Source organism: Aotus nancymaae, unplaced genomic scaffold (genome assembly GCF_030222135.1).
Source record: "Aotus nancymaae isolate 86718 unplaced genomic scaffold, 86718_ANA_hifiasm-v0.15.2.pri h1tg000004l, whole genome shotgun sequence".
NCBI classification, from domain to species: domain Eukaryota; kingdom Metazoa; phylum Chordata; class Mammalia; order Primates; family Aotidae; genus Aotus; species Aotus nancymaae.
The window spans coordinates 36473135-36493372 of record NW_026988415.1 but is presented as its reverse complement, the minus strand read 5'-3'; the positions used below and the strand labels follow the sequence as shown (position 1 = coordinate 36493372).

At 39.5% G+C, this 20238-nt stretch overlaps 1 protein-coding gene across 3 annotated transcripts in view; it reads right to left on the bottom strand.

Annotated features, from left to right (window-relative positions):
* Nucleotides 1–19927, bottom strand: part of DCX (doublecortin) — a 112732-nt gene extending 92805 nt beyond the window's left edge. For 2 of the 3 annotated variants that reach the window (XM_012451754.3, XM_012451756.2), the window contains exons 1-3: nt 19890–19927; nt 17781–18166; nt 8784–9124 (exon numbers count right to left, since the gene is read on the bottom strand). In XM_012451754.3, the coding sequence (XP_012307177.1) occupies nt 8784–9124; nt 17781–18144 (705 nt within the window). In that variant the 5' untranslated portion in view covers nt 18145–18166; nt 19890–19927. Of the gene's footprint in view, nt 1–8783; nt 9125–17780; nt 18167–19721; nt 19793–19889 lie in introns of those variants that run through there. The other variant, XM_064361700.1, reaches the window with a different exon arrangement.
* Nucleotides 19928–20238: the final 311 nt, after the last annotated feature.

Below are 20238 nucleotides of genomic sequence, written 5' to 3'. Positions count from 1 at the left end.
TCTTAGCATTTGTTCTAGCTTTAAGAAAACTTAGTAAAGAAACCTTCAAGTTTTCTTCTATATTGTTTAGGCAAGAACCCTGGGACAAATATCTATATATTAAAAAATAAACCTGTGAATTTCTTTGTTTGGAGCACGCCTTGGGGTACATGTTTTAGAAACATGAGTTTGGTGGTTAGGGGACAGCACATCAAGAAATCAAAATACGCAGAAATTCTATTACTAGATATATATTCAAGAGAAATGAAAATATATGTCTATACCTAAATCACACACAAATGTTTATAGCAGCATTATTAATAGGCAAAAGGCAGAGCAACCCAAATATTCATCAACAAATGAATGGATAAATAAAATTTGGTATATCAATACAATGGAGTATTATTCAGCCATAAAAATGAACAAAGTATAGATAGATACATGATAGAACATGGATGACCCTTGAAAATATTATGCTAAGTGAAAGATGCCAGTCACTTAGCATAGATATATGAATCATAAAATATGATTCATTTATACAAAAGGTTCAGAAAGGGCAAATCTGTAGAACTAGGAAGTAGATTAGTGGTTGCTTAGGGCTGTGGAGGATAGAGGGTAGGAGAAGTAATAAAAATATTCTCAAATTGTCTTTGGTGATGGTCACATATATCTGTGAGCATATTAAAATCACCGAACTGTACACTTTGAATAAGTGAAATATGTGATATGTGAATTATATCTCAAGATGTTACAGAAGAAAATAACCTCAACAGTTTTGGACATGTCCTTACTCCCCTCCCCCAACCTGCTTAGCATCAACAGAGGGGTATGGCATACGTGACAGGGAAGTTTAGATAGGTCTGGTTGGGAACTCTAGGAGTCTAGAACATGGCAGGAGCACTGTCAAGGAACAATAGCCCCTTTTAGCCCCTCCTAGCAAGCTCGCCTTTTATCCTCTACAAAATAAGACTAAGCCAACCTCACTGATACAGACTTAGAGTGTTACAGTTCCACAACATCTGTATAGGAGAAGCTCCTGTGTTACGTTAGTTCACACTCACAGTTCTTAGAAATTCTAAAAACCTTTAGAGGGCTTGGCTATATTAACTAAGAAAACTGCCTTATCTTTTCTTCTCAACAAATAGTGCTAGAAAAATTAGATATCTATCCACTGCCCCAAAAGCACCTTGACTCTTATCCTGTACACAAAAATTAACACAAAATGAATCAGAGATTTAAATCTAAGAGCTAAAAATATAAAAACATAATTGCTAAAAATATAAAACTTCTAGGAAAACACATAGGAGAAAATTTTTGAGATGTTGGGTTAGGTAAAGATTTCTTAGATATGACACCAAGGAATAATGCATAAAAGAAAAATTAATAAATCAGACTTTATCAAAATGAAAACTTTTTTCTCTAGAAAAATTAAGGAAACCATTAAGAAAATGAAGACTGGCAAAAAAAAGTACTTGCAAATCACATATATGACAAAGGCCTTGTATCTAGAATATACAGAGAACTCTTACAACTCATTAATAAGAAGCCTAATAACTCAAAGAATGGGCAAAGGATCTGAATAGACATTTTTCCAAAGAAGAGATACAATTGTCCAATAAGTATGTGAAAATATGTGTGACACCATTAGTCACTAGGGAAATGCAAACAAATCAAGAAAAACCACAATCAGATACCACTTCACACCAGCTAGGATGGATCTAATAAAAACGGTAAATGATAACTAGTGTTGGTGAAGATGTGAAAAAACTGGAACTGTCATACATTGCAAATAGGGATAGAAAATGGTGCAGCCACTTTGGAAAACCATTTGACAGTGTCTTAAAATTATAAACACACTATACAACCCAGCAATACCATTTTCAGGTATTTACTCGAGATAAATGAAGACATATATCTACATAAAAATCTGTACATGAATGTTCATAGTAGCATTATCACAATAGCCAAAAGGTAGAAACAACCCAAATGTCCATTAACAGATGAATGACTAAATACAGTGTGGTAAATCCATACGATAGTGTTATTCACCCATAAAAAGAAATGAAGTACCGATACATGCTACAACATGGACGAACCTTGAAAACATTATGCTAAGTCAAGGAAGCCAGGCACAAAAGGCCACATGATTCCATTGTTTTTAAATGTCCTAAATAGGACAATCCATAGAGCAAAAAGTAGATAAGTGATTGCCTAGGGATGGGGAAGAGAACTAGAGGGTGATGTCTAAAGGGCACAGGGTTTCTTTGGGATAATGGAAATATTCTAAAATTGATGGTGGTGATGGATGCAGACCTCTGTGAATATACTAAAAGCTGTTGAATTTTACACTTAAAATGAGTGAAATATATAATGTGAAGATTATATCTCAAGAAAGCTGTCTTTAAAAACTGTTTTTGGAGACAATGCTTTTTCTCCAACTTTGAGGGAATGACAATAATGAAAAAGGTGAAAATAACTAAGAACAAAAAGACTGTTGCTTCCACAATTTTAAATGGAATAGCCTGCATCCCTGGATAGATCAATCCTTACTTGATGAGTCTCTTCAGTCTACTCAAGACATAGCAATGCATTCAGCTCTAGTGATAACTACGCCCCATTAGCAATGGCACTGTCAAACACTTGTCACAATTTTAACAGGCTGGCTTTTGTCTTGCTTTATGAGTCCTCTGCCCTCTGCTCCTTATACCATCCACAATGTAAAGAAAAGGGGGTCAAATAAAAGTTACAAGTTTGAAAATATTCTTTGGTGATGTCATTACAGGTAGCAAGAAACATCTGAATATAAGAATTATGCAAGTACCATTTAGAGGCCATCCTGGAAAGCAATGTATCCACCAAGGTGAGTACCACATCGCACTGGTGATCCTTAGGAGCATAGAGAGGTGGAGTGCATTCAGAAGAGTGAAAAAATGTCTAGACAGAACCAACACTGTGAGATGAATACTCTGTTATTGTGGAACTAGAAGGACTCTTACAGATCATATACTAAGGTTCCTTAAAAAATTAAGGCCCAGAACAGAGATGTGATTGGCTCCACATTACATAGCTAGTGAAGAACCATGAAGACTAAAACTCAGGCCTCTAAATCCCAGTCTAGGGCTCTTTCCACTTGCTGAATGCTAGACAGTGACAGACTAGTCAGTACAAGAGACTGGAATTCTATGCCAAAACTTTTGATTGAATTGGCCAAGTCACACCTCTATCACTGCTCAGAGCCAGGAGCATCTCATCAACAATAAAACTCTAAGAAGATGAATTACTGAAGAAATAACTTATCACCAGGCTACACTTAGTCCTTTCCTTCCAGAAGGGCAGTATATTCGATGATTGGCCACTCTTTCAAAGTGTGGAATCTACCACCATATATGAGATGGTAGTTTGCAAACTGTCTCCTTTCACAGAGCCCAGTCTGGCTTTCCACCTTTGTTCTATTACACTTCATGCTCAAGCCAATCCTCCCAAAGTCTGTCTCCAGGAACCTCTGGAAGATTGGGGAAGGAAAATTTTGGTAATAAAGACATCACCTTTCCAGCCTTGATCTTCTGAAGTGAAGGCCAATGATAAATGACCTCCTTCTTGGGGCATAATTTATGGCCACGTGGCCTTTTCTATTGAGCTCATTGTTGATTAACAGGGTTGTAACACTAGGAGAAGAACAAGGTTGGCTCTGAGAGAGCTGGAGGCCAGGGAGTATAAATAAGATCAGATATTACTGGAGAAAGCAGAGATAACAGGGGAGAAAGAAAACTGGCTATGCAGTAAAGGAAAAACACACCTACCTTGGTAAGTGCACTTAACATTTCCAAGGTTAAATCCAACCTGTCTTCCTGTGTTTCCTGCAATTGCCTTTGTGCTTACAGCACCCAGTTCTTTAGTATGGCAATGTGGAAAGGGCAAGTCTTTCCTAGAATACTAAGCAGCAGTTGAAACATCCTTCATGCTCTCATCTGTGTCTTATGCATCAACCGTTTCCTTAAAACCCCTGTTCTAGTTTCCAAGGCTATGGATAATCTTGGAGTCAGCTTAAACTTCTCCTCTCTTATTCTGAGACCTAGAATCCCTGGTCCAAGTAGTTGGTGCTATAAAGGCACAGACAAAAATGTAAAATAAATCCATCCAATTGAAAACTGGCCTAACAAAGCTAGAACAAGCACTGAAGGCCATACTTATGCCTTAGGCATGTATATTGAGGCAATAGTGAATCTTTTCTTGCACAAATTCTGGGTGTGGACAAAACTGAATCTAGAGATGTCAGTCAGTGTAGCATAAAAATGGATAGTGTGAAAACCAGCTGCACTCCCGTGTATGATGCCAAAAAGCTGGAAGTCTATTATTAAATCTCTCGAATTAATTTTAAGGCCAGAACATGTATCTATTAAACTACTACTATCATGTGAACCAGAAATTTGGGTCCCAGTTTTATGCATCCATGACTTTTATGCATGAAGGTCAATATGTACTTTACTTATGGAAATTAATAATTGGATAATTTTGTCAACACTCCACAACCACTCCAGCTGCCAAGGAACCAAAAGAACAATTTTCACCTGCAAGTGAACTGATATGCATCACCATCCAATCCTCTATCACGTCCTCTTTGACCTCCTAGAAATCCATTTTAATCCCTGGGAGTAGCCAGAGCCCTACCAACCACTTCTTATACCATTAACGACTTCTTATTGAGGTGAGGAATCAATTGGGGTGTCTTCCTACTAGTGGTGGTTGGCTTTCCTGTCTACATAGACCAAAAATATCTCAGAGGCAAGAGGTCAGGAAACCAATTTTCTATAAAATCAAGCATAAGCTGTAAAAAGATCAAGGACTCCAAAAGATACATCCAAACAAAATAGAAACAGAGAGAAAGAAATGAGCCATGCCTGCAGATTGCTTGTCAATCATTGTAAGCCAATCACTCAAATGGTACACACAATTACAGAAGCAACAATAAATTTGCAACAATCAACTGGGCTCTTTTAGCTGATCATTATTCATTTGAAGAGGGAAAACCACTTGGTTTGGTCGATATAGAATCCAGTTATAGTGTACACTGAAATCAAGCGATGGCCTTGATTTCATGAATAAAACATTCCATAACAAACAGCCTTGACCATACTTTGTTCTTTTCAACTAAGTGCCTTGTATCACATGTAGTCAAAGACAGTCATTAGAATCTTATCCAACCAAGTCAAGCTATTGCAATACATGTGACTTCAGCCTCCACGAGGAAGATCATATTTGCAAGCAGTACGAATACCCACTAATAATCACAGTGATTGACAGGTGTTAACATTAGAGCTGTCATCACCAGACCTGGGAAACAAGCTGAGCTCCAAAATTTTGAATGTGGCACCAATTTTCAGTATACCCAGCATCTATTTTGTAATTAGATTTGTCCACATACCCCCAAATTTTATTTAATGTCCTTGCTGTAACGAAACAACAATGTTTAATTTGTGGTTAGTCTGTGCATATGAATCTTACCATTAAAGTTAGGGTAATTAGTTCTTAATCATCAGTGTTTTATGTAAACAACATTTTCTAGTGCACTCTGTATGTGTATATGTATATGTGTATATGACACATACACACATTTATATGTATATATACACATATATATGTATGTGTGCGTACATGTTTGTGTGTATTTCATTAAAAATATTTGTAGTTAAGTAGGATTAGGATGGATTTTCTTGCTGTAGGACTTCTCAGAACATTCAGTGTGCCAATGAGCACTGTGAATCTCTAAGAATGGCAAACAATTCGCATCATTTTACAACCTTATTTCCCCACAGAGTTCTTTTTGGAGAGCCTTTTGGGGTGGGGACACAGAGACATTTCTCCTTAGAAGGTATTTAGGGAAATGTTGCTTTAAATGTCTGCCCTCAGTGACTTCCAAGTAAAGCACCAGATAGAAACTACCTGGGTGGAATATTCACTCCTTTGGAAGCCCCCTATTTCTTCTGAAAGACCTAAGGATAACATATGGGGAATTGAAAGAAGGGTTCTCAAAACATCTACCCAGGCCACATGAGAATCTGTTTATGTCAGTTCATTCAATCAACAAACATTTATAGAGCATCCACAATATACCAGGAGCTGAGCATTATTAAAAAAAAAAAAAGGGTTATGATTGCTTTTACCCTCCTTAGTGGAGACAGAAATTTTCAAAGATAAAGTGATATTTGAACTAGGTCTTAGAAGATGACCTCCAGGGGTCAAGGTGGGCAGAGGAAGATGTTTTAAAGAGAGGGAATGTATATACAGAGGTACAGAGGCCTGAAAGGACATTGTTCAGATCCACTGGGTACCACTCTATTTCTGTATATACATGTCATATCATATACTGGCATTTTGTAATGTGTTCCCCCAAAAAAGGGAACTGATGCTTAAAGGAGTCTGAGAGAGCTTGCCACTCTACATGGCCTGCTGTAGGTCAAAAACCTATTTATTCATCACTGGACTGGTGCTTGCTTCCCTAAGAGATGGAGGTCTCCCTTTATATATTATTTGGAGCAAAAACAGAATGCAAAGGTATGGTATATATTCACAAATGTTGGAAATTTATAATAAGAATGATAGAGATAAAGTAGAGAGAAGAGGCTGGGGATGGTGGCTCACACCTATAATCCTAGCACTTTGGAAAGTTGAGGTGGGCAGATTGTCTGACCTCTGGGCAACACGGTGAAACCCCATCTCTACTAAAATATTAAAAAAAAAAAAAATAGCAGGATGTGTTGGCGTGCATCTGTAGCCCCAGCTACTCAGGAGAATGAGGCAGGAGAATTGCTTGAACCTGGGAGGCAGAGGTTGCAGTGAGCCAAATTCACACCACTGCGCTCCAGCCTGGGCAAGAGAGTGACACTTCATCTCCAAAAATCAATCAATAAATAAATAAATAAGGGGAAAGAGAGCTAACATTTATTAATATGCGAAAATTGCCATAAATCTCATTTAACGATGAATTGTATGTGTGTGTGTGTATGTGTGTGTATATATGTATATATATATCTCCATGTTTCAATTTACAGAGTGCTTTCATATCCATTATTTGATTTGATCCTCATAAGAATCCTAGGAGCATAGTCAGGGCAGATGTGATCAGTCCTTTTGTACAGAGGAGGAGTGTGAGATTCAGGACAGTTAAGTGATTAGTCTGAAGTCGTATAGTAAGTGACAATATCAAGAGTAGAGTCCAAATCTTCTTAATCCCAGTCTTAAAATTTGATTTGCATTTTCCTCTATTACTTCAGAAGACTGAAGGCATAGGGAATCAGATTTATGCCTAATATGCAGAAACTCTAAAAATCACAGCTGTTGAACAGTGAAATAGGCTGTCTCATAGTCTTTTAGAGTGATTGTAGAAGATATCCATGCCTTAGGTGGAAGATTAAATGTCATGGCTTCCAAGGTCATTCTCAGCTCTGTGATCCAATGATTCTAAAATTTCTATGTCCTATCTCTCTGAGATGAGGCTTTGGCAATTAGGCCTATACTTAGACAGCTCCTGTTTATTACACACATGGTGCTTACTTAGAAGAGACACACTCTTAGAGAAATGCTTGGGGATTAGAGATTTTCCCATCATCACAGACAAACCCATTGCTTCAGTACAACAAACACAAGTCAGGTATAACCAATGTGTCTAGGTAGCTCTCAGATCACAAAATGATGGGAAACAGAAGCTACAAATGTATCAAAATTGCCAAGTATGCAGTACATGGGTGGAGTTTCCCTGAAACTTAAAATCTTGGAGCACACATTATCATCAAAAATTATGGGAAGAAGCACAAGTCTGCATTTGAACACTCATCAGTCACTTTGATATATACTGAATCCACCTTTTTAGAATCTATATAGTTGTTAAAATGCCAAAGGCATTTTAAGAGGTAGAACGTATGGACTGATAATAATCCACACTTGTCTTTTCTGAGGGGAGACCAGGATTCTCTTTAGAGCCAACAGAACCAGCCACTGTTCCAATTCCCTTGGAAGATTTTTGTTGTATATTTACAGCTCCCTATGCTCAAGAGAATGGTGCATCTGTCTGATGGAGACGCCTGGCTGCATTCTTTCCCAGATATTAATATAGGTGGCACTTTAGTAGTATAACCAATGACATGAAGAACCTGATTTGGAGGAGGAACAGATGGCAACATCTTTCTTGGGCTAATTTTAGGATCCTGAAATAGTCCCTTTCTCACACAAACCATCAGTGGAACCAAATTAAGACAGCTATGTCATATGGAAAAGAGAAAGAGAACAAATATGGTTTAGTGTGAGGCAAAGACAACGAGCCAGAGACTTCAGTGCTTCCCCCATATCTGACTTCTTTCAGAGCATATGAAGGTCATTTCAACTTCCTTTTATCAAAATAGATGCTGAGTACCAATGTGAGGGTATCTAAGAAATAATGAATGAGCAAATATCATTTTCAGTCACATGTATTGAACAATAAAGGTTGCATCATATAATAGCTAAATTCATATTCATAAGAATTCATAGAACTTAGGTTCTAACACATCTTTCATAGCAGATAGGGAAGCTGAGGCTAAGTGACCATTCTGCATGGTAAATCAGAAGCAGATTGAATTTCAGAGCCTCAGATTCCTGATTCATTGTTTTGCCTGTTGAAAATATCTTTACTCCAAATGAAACATATAATATCAGTTTGTGATGATGAGATGTGGAGGAAGAGTTCATCTACAAGAAACGATATTTTAGGTATAAGATGAACGTCTAAGAATTTAGAGAAAATGAGAAAAGTACTTTGAAAAGGTACCTACCTGTTTTCCATCCAGAGTATAGAGTTTTTTGACAACCCCGGTCTCCAGTTTGATGGCTTCTGTGATATCAGTGAGGACTTGCTCAAAAGAGTGGGCTGTTTTCTTGTTCAGAAGCACGCGCACAGCCTTCCGAGGCTTCACCCCACTGCGGATGATGGTAACCAGCTTGGGGCGCACAAAGTCCTTGTTCTCCCTGGCCTGAGCACTGTTGCTGCTAGCCAAGGACTGGGGGGCTTTCATATTGGCAGATGTTTTTACGTTGACAGACCAGTTGGGATTGACATTCTTGGTGTACTCCACCTTTTTAAAGAAGTTGTCTGAGGAACAGACATAGCTTTCCCCTAAGGCAAGAAATAAGTGATTAGGTGATTAGTTTAATAACAGATATATGGATGATTCTAACCAAACAAATAGACACTGACACTGGAGTAGAACTTTCAAAGAAATGGTGATATTAACCAACCTTAGGTGCAGTTACTAATTGGGCTAAAAACTTGGCTCATCCAAATTCAAGAGTCATTCTCAAAACATCATTCAATATAATGGCACACCTAGTTGAAGAACTCTGTCAAGCTAAAGGGTCTAAGGACAAAGAGCACATCTAAATTTAATATAACAAGTGAAGTTCCAAGCTTGATATGGTTTTATTGGAATTTAAACACTTATATTAGTTTCTAGGATGTTTAGCTTTCAGGGGCATTACTGGAGCATTTTTAACATCTCTATTTCTTAAAATCCCTTTCCTATTTTTGGACTCAAAGCCCCATCCCTTTGTTATATTATGAACCAAGGAAAGCTTTCAAAGTTAAAACATTTTTATGCCAAGTTAAAATGAACCAAGTAACCTTGCATATCAGGCATACACACATACTTGATAAGAAACCAGATCATCCTTTGCACAGAGTATATGGCCCAGTATGGAATATTAAAATGTGAAATGTGTGTGCATATGTTGAATGTTTATGTGTGTGTATAAGTGTGTCCTCTACTCCTTACGCTACACTGGGTAGAGAAACTGTCTAAATAACAACCTGTATATATAAATGCCCTAGCTCTTGCTTGAAAAACAATCTCCTATTTCTACCACTCACCCTTCATCTTTTCATCCTCTCAAAGGATGTACATGATATCTGTCTATTCAGGGCCATCTTCACCAGTTCTCACCCTTGGCTGCCACAAGTAATGAGGTACAGAAGTGAGAATACATTATACAGCCTGATTTATGGATTGGAAGGATTGAGTATAATTTTCACATTTACCCTAGGCTAGAGGAAATGACTAATATAGCAGAAGAAATGCAGGGATCAGAAGCAACAGGAGGGGATTGGACACCTGGGACTAGGAGCTGAAGAAAATAGGAAGAGAGATAGGCTCAGCCTGGGGAAAAGAATATTGGAAAAGGTTGAATTCCTTGAGTAAAACATATTAGCCTCAAGGTATCTAGAAGTTCATTGAGAGGTCGAGCTGCAGAAACAGTGTGATTTAATCAGGCTTAAGTCATCGGTAATAACCCTAAATAAATAAATAAACCCTAGCCAGTGCACAGAAAGCATTAAACACAATTACAGTCTGATGACTCTCCTTTGGTCTCAGCAGGAGAACTGCATTCAGAAACACCAGGTTGATAATTCACTCCCTTTGCAAATATTTATTGCTTTGCCATAGCAGCAAAACCTTTAAGTCATGTTAATGAATAAATTTCTCAGTTAACGTTAAGAGAAGTTTCAGCCCAAATCTCTAGGGCACCTTTGAGGACATTTATGTGTGTGTGTGGAGGCAGGAGGTAAGTGACATCCAGCATAAGCGAAGTGGCTTCCTAAGCTGCCCTCAGTCACAGAGTTCTATCTTGACAAGGGAACCAAGGGATGGTTTTAAGTGAGGATAGGAACCCTTACCCACTTGGTGCACACTTTGATACCCAGGATGAAATGGTCAATACCTCAGCCAAGAGAAACTCTGATTTCTTTGACTCCCTTGATGGCTAATTCAACCCAACCCAAGTGATTACAGGCTGGGGTCTTTAATTTTTGACTGAAAAGGATGAATGAAGGGGCCCTTTTAGTATCTCCATATATTAACAGTCAATAACCCCCATACCCTAGAAATGGTGTATTGACTTAGCAGTTCACCAGATTCATTGGCACCTTCCAGGAGGTCACTGCCTTTTAGTCAGATGTTTTCCATAACTTGTCATGTACTTCAAAACTGTCAGACAACTAGTGGTGTGGAAATGTGTGAAGCTATATATTTATGATTTCACTCATGCAGTCTCCTCTGGAGAGTCAGCTGTGTATCCCTATTAGGACTTTGGACTTTTTTTGCTCCCATCTCTTAAACCTCTTAAGCCTCTGAAGTATGAGTATGATTAACCACCTCCAGATGAAAATGAACATGATGGCTGACAGCTATGGTATCATATAGCACCCAAGAACTTTCCAGAGGGCCCAGCCCTCAGCCAAATCTATGTTGAGGACCTTCCAGTGGTACATTTTAGTCACTCCACTTTCTCATTGGCCTGAATATGGAGTAATGGAAAAGTGCAGCTGACGTGATGTCAGTCAGAACAGCGTCCCCAGCACTTTCTAGTTGTGCACTCCAACCTCCCTTGGCTTCAGTTTCTTCTTTGCAAAGCAAGGGTGATAATAACAATACCTACCTTGCAGGGTTGTTGTGGGGCACAAATCAGAAGATGGATATAAAGTGCTCAACCCATGGCCAGGTGCAGCGGCTCATGCCTGTAATCCTGGCACTTTGGGAGGCCGAGGCAGGTAGATGGCTTAAGACCAGAAGTTCGAGACTAGCCTGGACAACATAATGAAACTCCGTCTCTACTAAAAATACAATAATTAGCTGGGCGTGGTGGCAAACGCCTGTAATCCCAGCTACTCCAGAGGCTGAGGCAGGAGAAGCACTTGAACCTGGGAGGCAGAGGTTGCAGTGAGCTGAGATTGCACCACTGCACTCTACCATAGGTGACAGAGAGAGAATGAGACTCTGTCTTAAAATAAAATTAAAATAAAATAAAATGCTGATTCCAGAGCCTGGAACACAGTAAGCACTTGATAAATTTCTATTATTATTAAGCCCCTAATCTTATGAAATAGAGGAGAGAACAAGAAGGAAAGAGCAAAGAGGAAGAAAGTGCTGAATGAGGTTGAAAAGAGGAATAGAAGCTGAACAGAAAAAAGGGAAGGTATCAAGGGCAACCATCTAGGAACTGAGCTGTGATTACGATGAGACATGAGCCCTGCTGGGGGCCTGTGACTCAAAGATAAGATTTACTGCTGGTCAGGAGGAGGCTTCCAGTTGAGGCAAATGCCAAATGTAGAAAATTTATACTAACACCCAGCAAAGCCACTGCTGCCACTGCAGAGGCCCACAGGCCCACTGAGGGCAGGATATTTATCGTCATTAAGAGTGATGACTCCAGAGTCACAGAGACCTGGATTCAAATTTCACCTAGGCACTTATAAGCTATGTGATTTAAGGGAAATCACTTAATCTCTCTCAGTCTTAACTTTGCCATCTCTAATGCGAAGATAATGCACTAGGTGACACCTGAGTCCAATCTAGGCCTAAGAGTCTATAAAAAGGAATCTTCTCTTTTCCATTTCAAACAGGCTTTAGAAAACAAAGCTGTTAGGGTAATTAAATGTTAAGAAACTAGCTGCCCACCTCCAAGGACTCTCCACTTCTACAGCTAGAAAGACATCAGATGAGCTTCTTTGCTAGATTAAGACTTCCTTGTTCTGATTCTGCCAGCATTTTCAACGTCTGCTGCCAGAGCTCAGTGCCTCCTGCACATCCTGCTGCCTGGCACTTGGAGCTGGATAAGGTGTGTTGCACCTTTACACAGCTGGGTTCCCATCCTGCCACAGCTTCCAAGGGCTATTTCCTACCAGCTGGAGGCCTAGAGGGAAAGCTGGCTTCAGAGCCAAACAAGGTGCAAATTGGCTGGAACTAACAACCTGCTTTAGGGTGAGAGGGTAAGGAAATGAAATCATGGAAGCACAGCTGAAAGGGCAGAAATGAAACAAGCTGTGGGCTTGAGATGATCTAATGTCTACCTCCCTTCTCTTCAAGAAGGCTCCATTTTCAAAAGAACTATATGTATTTGTATCTTCTCAGTGCAAAAGCACTTCTGCCTGGGTTTTCTCCTCTTCTCCAGGGCTTCCTGACTCAAAAAGGAATATATTAAATGATACTTTACTGTATTATATTAAAATATTAAATGACATTTGATTATATTATCATATCTATTAACAATGCATCCCTCCCAGGTATCTTAAAATTCTTGTCTTTGACAATGTACTTGGTTTAGTAGTTACAGAATAAATTAGTGAGAAGGTAGATTCATCTCATTGAAACAAATGAGCTAAGGCAAAAGAACTGGATCATAGCTGGTGTGACTACGCAGCTCAGATTTTCTAAGACTGTTCCAATTGTAAATATTCTGTCCCCTGGTCTGTGTAATAACTCTTGAACTTGTCTCAATTTGGGTTCAGAGAAGCTGGCTAGTCATAAATGATACCCCCAACATTGATCTGTATACTTACATACAAGAAAATGGGGGAAGAAATGGACCAGACATAAAGGGAAGAAGAAAAATTCTACAAAAAAAAAAAAAAAAAAAAAAAATGAAAAAGAAAGAAAAAAAGAAAAAGGAAAGACATGACAAAAGGAAAACCCATCAGTGGATTTTATCCATTGACCTCCTGGGGACACAGCTAATGAGGACCACATCCTACGTGGCTTCACTAAGACCCTCATTGTACCCAAGGACTGTGGGAAAACTGACATCAATAACCTTTGATCCAAAATGCTTCCCCTGATACTTTCTGTAACTAGCAGAAAACAGTAGACTAGAGGCACGAGACAAAGGAGTGCCACAAGTCCAGAGTGATTAACCAATCATTTTTAAATTTTATTTTTTAAGGCTAAGTATGTAATAATGCGGTCATTTGAAAACAGTGTGTTCTATGCTCTATTATTCCTTTAATATATATAAAGAAAAAAATAAAAACAGATTTCTACATTTCTAAAAACTCCTACCATTTTAGTTAGTTGAATGGGACCACCAAGATCACCCAGTCTAATACTTCCCAAGTCTAAGTGCTCATAAAAATCACATGAGGAGATTTGTAAAAACACAAACACTGAGGCACTAGCCCTGGGGATTCTGATTCAATAGATCTTGGGTGTGGCCCGGGAATGCAATATTTCTCTAAAGTTCTGAAAGATTTTGAAAGGCAGCCAGGTTTGGGAACCACTGATCATTACAATCCCTTACTAACATCATCATTTTCATGATCATTATTATTTCCATTATTAGTATTTTACATCATTAATAATAATAGTACCTGTAGCTATAATTTTACCTTGTCAATGTGTTTCCATATCTATTGTCTAAGTTTATCCTTACAACCACCCTAATGGATAGAGAAGGCAGGTAGGTGTTACTAGTCCCATTTTACAGTTAAAAATATTACTCACAAGAGATATACAAAATGTGGTGGTCTACACATACAATGACATCTTATTCTTCAGCAAAATAGAATGAAGTGCCAATACATGGAACGACATAGATAAAATTTGAAAACATTATTCTAAGTAAAAGAAGCACAAAAGACCACACAGAATTTGATTAAATTTATATGAAATGCCCAGAATAAACAAATCTGTGGAGACAGAAAGTAGATTAATCATTGTTTAGAGCTGGAGAGATTGGAGAAAATAATTCAGTGACAACTAAGTGGAGTAGGGTTTCTTTTTGGGGAGATGAAAATAGTCCAAAATTATGTTATGATAATGGTTGCACCACTTGATAAATCTTCCAAAAATCATTTTACACTTGAATGGGTGAATGTTGTCTTATGCAAATTATACCTTAATATAGTTGTTTGTTTTCTAGTTATTTTAAAAATAAATAAGTCACATTAATGATAACGACAAACCTATGATCACGTAGCTAACTAGCTATAAAGTAGGATAACTTAGACAATAATAACTACCTTTTATTAAGCACTATTGTGTGCCTGGCAAAGTAACTTGCACTTTATAATCATTGTCTTATTTAATCCTTAAAGTCATTGTTCCCATTTTACAGATGACAAACTGAGGCTCAGGGACTCTAGATGGTTAACTCAAGGTCTTACAGACTAACACTGACGGATCCTGGATTTGAAGCAAATCTGAGTCCAAAGACTTCTTTTTTCATTATAATCTGCTGCCTCTAAGACTAGAACACAATGACCCTGATTTTTCAAGCCAGGAAGTCTAACTCGAAGCAATGTATATGATATTTTGATCTTTTGTTCAACCTCTTGCAAAGGTGAACAAAGTCAAAGGACTTCTGTTCTCCATTCCCTGATAGGCAGTTCTAAAATATAAAATACGAGATAAAAAGACACATTATTTTCATCCTCCTTATCCCAGTGCCCTTTCCCATTTGGCTCTGTGGCAGTGCCAAAATTGATCACATTTCTTAACACTATCCTGGAGATAGCCCTGAATTTTCCTGACTGAATAGGCAGTACTCAGGACTGGAGGGCATTGAGGTCCACTGGGACTTGTAGTTGTAGATGACATGTGAACAAATGCAACCGAGCCCTATTCACACTTCGCATAGTCCAGGAATTCAACAAAAAGTACCACTGAACACAGGAGTGATAAAAAAGAGGAGTTCAATCTAGTAGGACTCAAAAGGAATCAAGGGAATAGAAAGCTGCAGTCTTTTCAAAATTACATTTATTGCTACCTGTGTCGAACAGATTATCACCAGCCCTCTTGTAATACACCAATACACACACACGCACGCGCGCGCGCACACACACACACACACATACATCTAGGGAGAAAAATCAATATGTAAAAAATGGATTTGGGGGAAAATTTTCTGCATAACACTTCTCTTACATCAGACAGAAGAATATTCTAATACTTGCTCTGAATACAATGTTACTTGGTTCAGTATTCTTTACTAATGTCTATTGTGGTGTTTAGAATATCACAGTTCATAGAAATGAGGATATATTGGATGATACAGGGTGCTTTGTTTATGAAAGTTGTTACAGAGAAATCCCTGAAATTTGGCTGAGATGTGGATTTTACAATGACAAAAGACAGACACCCTAACAATTACTCTGTTGGACAGCTCCCTCATCCTAGCTTCAAACCCTTGGAATTTGCCCTGACTCTCCTTTATTCTAAGATATGCACTAAGACAGCCAGTCCTTTGATGGTCAGGAAGGGCCTAGGATTAACCTCTGCCTGTTCACTGAGCACATGATGAAATAATCCAAGCTTCCTGGGCATTGCTTTTCAAGGTCAGCTATGTAGAAAAATCTCAGCCAGGTGCGGGGGCTCACACCTGTAATCCCAGCACTTTGGGAGGCCGAGGCAGGCGGATCACCTGAGGTCAGGAGTTTGAGACCAGCCTGACCAACATGGAGAAACCCCCGTTTCTACTAAAAATACGAAATTAGCTGGGTGTGGTGACACATGCCTGTAATCCCAGCTACTTGAGAGGCTGAGGCAGGAGAATCACTTGAACCTGGGAGGTAGAGGTTGTGGTGAGCCGAGACTGTGCCATGGCACTTGAGCCTGGGCAACAAGAGCAAAACTCTGTCTCAAAAAAAAAAAAAGAAAAGAAAAGAAAAAGAAAAATCTCAAACTTGAACCCTGAGACTCAGATGCAGCAACCATATGGACACTATCTCATATAAGTAACTGGTCACAATCGCTTGGCCTGACTACTTGGGCAACAGCAGCTATTTGAGAGAAGTAGGATCTTGTACAAAGGAAGCCCTCATTCTCCTTTGTCTAGGAACCCAAGAAACTTAGAAGCAGTGAAGCAGAGGCAGGTTGCTCCCACATCAAATCATTTAAGGTGCTATTTCTCCTTCCTTGTTGGTTATTTCATAATTTGGTTTCTCTAGAGATCTGCCTGCTTTAAACTCACCTTTGCTCAAGGAATGAAAGGAGTGAGGAGAATGCGCTGGATAACAGAGGAGGGGCTTGAGAAGGAACATATTCATTATGACCACTCGTTGAGGCCGTTCTTTAAAGCACTGATTTGGCTAAATTGATCACATGTGTTATATCTACCAACTTAAAAATAGGGAAGCATCTTCAGCATAATTGATTTGATAATATAGAATGTTAAAAATACGACCCAAGATCTATTTTCTAAATGACCATAAAGAAGACTCTATGGCTGGGTAAGTTCTGGTAAGAGCTGGGATTTTCTCTATTTTGAGGTAGGTACACAGGTTGTTGGGATTTTTGGCAATCTATTCAGAACATTTAGTTGCCATTCAAAAATCTAGAGAGGATATAAGGGGATTTAGGTACAGTGAGTCAATTCCTATTCTAATAGGAATGGTCTTTATTAAAATACCAGACATACCTACAGCTTCCTTTGGTATTTCTCCCAATGACCTCAGCCTTCAGGACACACCCTAAAGTAGGCTTTTTAGAAGCAACAGCTGAGCAGCGACCACTTACCTAAAAGAATAATCCTCTGTGAATATGTCCAGGAAATCCTGCTCTTAGGGTGTGTATTTCCAATGAGTTGCAATTCACAAATGATCTCCCAGCAGTTCAAAGAAAATTTGGGCATAATATTTTATCTGTTAACCCAACCAAATGTCCTTCCTTGTTATACCCTTAATGATTTCATGCTCTGCCTCAATAGTGCTACTCAAAGTTAATTATGAACAAGATCTAGAATAAATGCTACAATTAAGATTTTCCTTTTTATACCCTGGCAGATAAACACAATGCTTGATCACCACCATTCACACTTCAACCTCAGCAGAGACTGAAGGGCGATTGCTAATGGCTCTGTTGATGTCTATAGCATTAGAAATTTGAGCATTAATCAACCCAGTGTTTTGAAAAATACATTGCATAATTTTTTTCAAAGCAACCCAAGAATGTAACTATAACCAACAATGCCACCTCCCACCAAGGGCCACCACCCACTATTTAAATTACCTTCCTCCAGTTCATCCATGCTTCCGATCTTCCTGGATCCATCAATGGTGTAAATGTAACGCACTCCCTGAGGCAGGTTGATGTTGTCAGACAGAGATCGTGTCAGGTCAGCCAGCAAGGCGTCAAAGCTGCGAAAACGGTCAGAGGACACAGCGTACACAATCCCCTTGAAGTAGCGGTCCCCATTGCGGTAGAAACGTACCTTCTTGGCTTTCTTCTCATTACTCAGTGCCTGCAAGGTTCTGGTTCGGTAGAAGCTACAGTGGGCGCTGTGAGTGGGGCTAGGCAACCCATTCATCCGGGAGCCTCGCATGTTCCTGGATGTCTTATCTCTTTCGTCAAAGTGTCCAAAATCAAGTTCCATATTTTAGTGGAACCTCAGAGACCTGAGTGTTGGAGAAAGGGATGGGGGTGAAGAGAGGCAAAAACAAAAAGGGACGAGGAGAGGGAAAAAAGAAAGGAATTCAAATATTAGCCAGATCCAGATCTGCAATCTGCTGCTTGTGAAAAGAACTGGTTGAAAAAAGCCTGTGACCCATCTGCTGCTTGCCCCTGACCTGCAGGAATATTGATCTTAATAGAGAAGAAGGAGGGGCTGGGCGGGGGTGCTGGTGGTTGTGGGGGTTGGGAGTAACAGATAGAGAGGGAGGCACTCTTGGCACTGTTCCAGACAGAGGAGAGGGGGAGATTTTGAAATAGCTGAAAATCCTGAGACTTACTGACAGTGGCTCCTATCAAATTGTAACTTCGGGCTAAATACATTAAAACTGGCATCTGTTTCCTCACACATGCCCACATGACTAACAGTTGTAAATGAATCCATAGCCTGACAAAATTCCCCTTGAAGAGAACAGAAGGAGCTAGCCAAGGTTAGCATCTCCAGCTTAGGAAGCAGTCTTGGCATTTCAGTACAATGACTACGAAGGGGAGTGTTTTCATTTTATTCCAAGTCTTCTTTCCTACTCTAATGTGTGCATCCCCTCCCCCCAGAATAAACTAAGATTCGCCTTTAAAGGGACAGCCTCCAGGGAACAGCCAGTGTCTTTGTGCTATTCATCAAACCCGTTCCCCACCAAGCTGGTGCAGCTATCCGACATTAGTAAGAAATAAACTGGTGGTGGGGGGGAAGGATTATAAAAATAAGTTATTTAACAAGTTATTAGCTCTGCCTTCCCCCGGTACCATTTGTTCACAAAATTCTTCCCCCCCCCACCACAGGTGCTCCATCTTCTCCCCACCGATGCAGCAACACCTCTTAATGAAATAATTTAATTGTTGAAAGATTCACAAATGAGACTCCAAACAGCATATGGGACCTTTAGAAGGAAGCACACCTTTCATTGTTCGGGGTTTCTACCCTAATTGAAGGGACATTTTACCCTCACAGCCGGCAATTCACCCCAAACTTGTATATTGCCCAGGTGCATTAGCTGAGGAAAAGATGGTCATTTGTCAGGCTTTGCTTTTCTCCCTTCTGTTGAGCCCCTCCCCCCAAAGAAACCCCAAACAATCAAAACATGAAACCCAATACAACTGAAGCCCCAAATGCTAGCAAACGTAGTGACATCCTAAGAGCCAAACTATTAACATGCATCTCACAGATGGGGATAAAAGGACTCACAAAGCAAGCAGGGCTCAGCTGCTACACATTGCCACATCAATGTATTTGCAAGGAACCAGGAGGACAGGAGATAAAGAAAGACTGGTGCCTAATGGGTTTGCGAGGCTCGATTACCCCTTTTTTCCAATGTCACCATGACCTATGCTGAGCTCAGCATTGTCTCTGTCAGACAACCTGCAGTGGTAAGAGACCCCACCTCCTCAAGGCAAGTAGCAAACATTTCCCCAGGCATGCCAGTAATGCTTTGCCTTGCTTTAGGATCAGAGGTAGTATCATTCTAAATTTACATCACAGTGAAAACAAAGAAACATCAAACTCACTTTTCCAAAGGAAAATCCCAGGTAGAAGCTTAGGGAAAAAATCAGATAGAATAAGGCAGAAAAGGAGAAGAAGAGACAGAGAGACAGAGAGAGCAGGCTTTGCCTTGTGCTTTTCCCGTTTGACATCTGTTACATTCTGCTTGAAAATCACTCAAAAGCCCCACTCACCGGTTTTCTGCTGGTTGGGTGGAGATGCTGAGAGAAAGAAAACCAATCTCTCTATGCCTTTGTTGTCTGAGCTCCAAGCAAGAAATTCCTGCCAGGGTGGATAGATGCCTTCTAGGTCCTAGTGCCTTGTCCAGCTTCTCCCCTGTAACTCAGGCTTAGTGAATCCCCCCAACCTCCTATGATTAATTACATGCTTTTAAAAAAATTCACAGGCTGCATTAACAGCTAGAAAGGTTTCATTTATAACCAACAGGAAATTGCAGGGTAGCAAAAAGATTGCACAGACAAAATCAGAATGCTCTAATGAGCAATGTGCTAGTCCTTTCTTTTAGAAAATTGGCAATTTCAC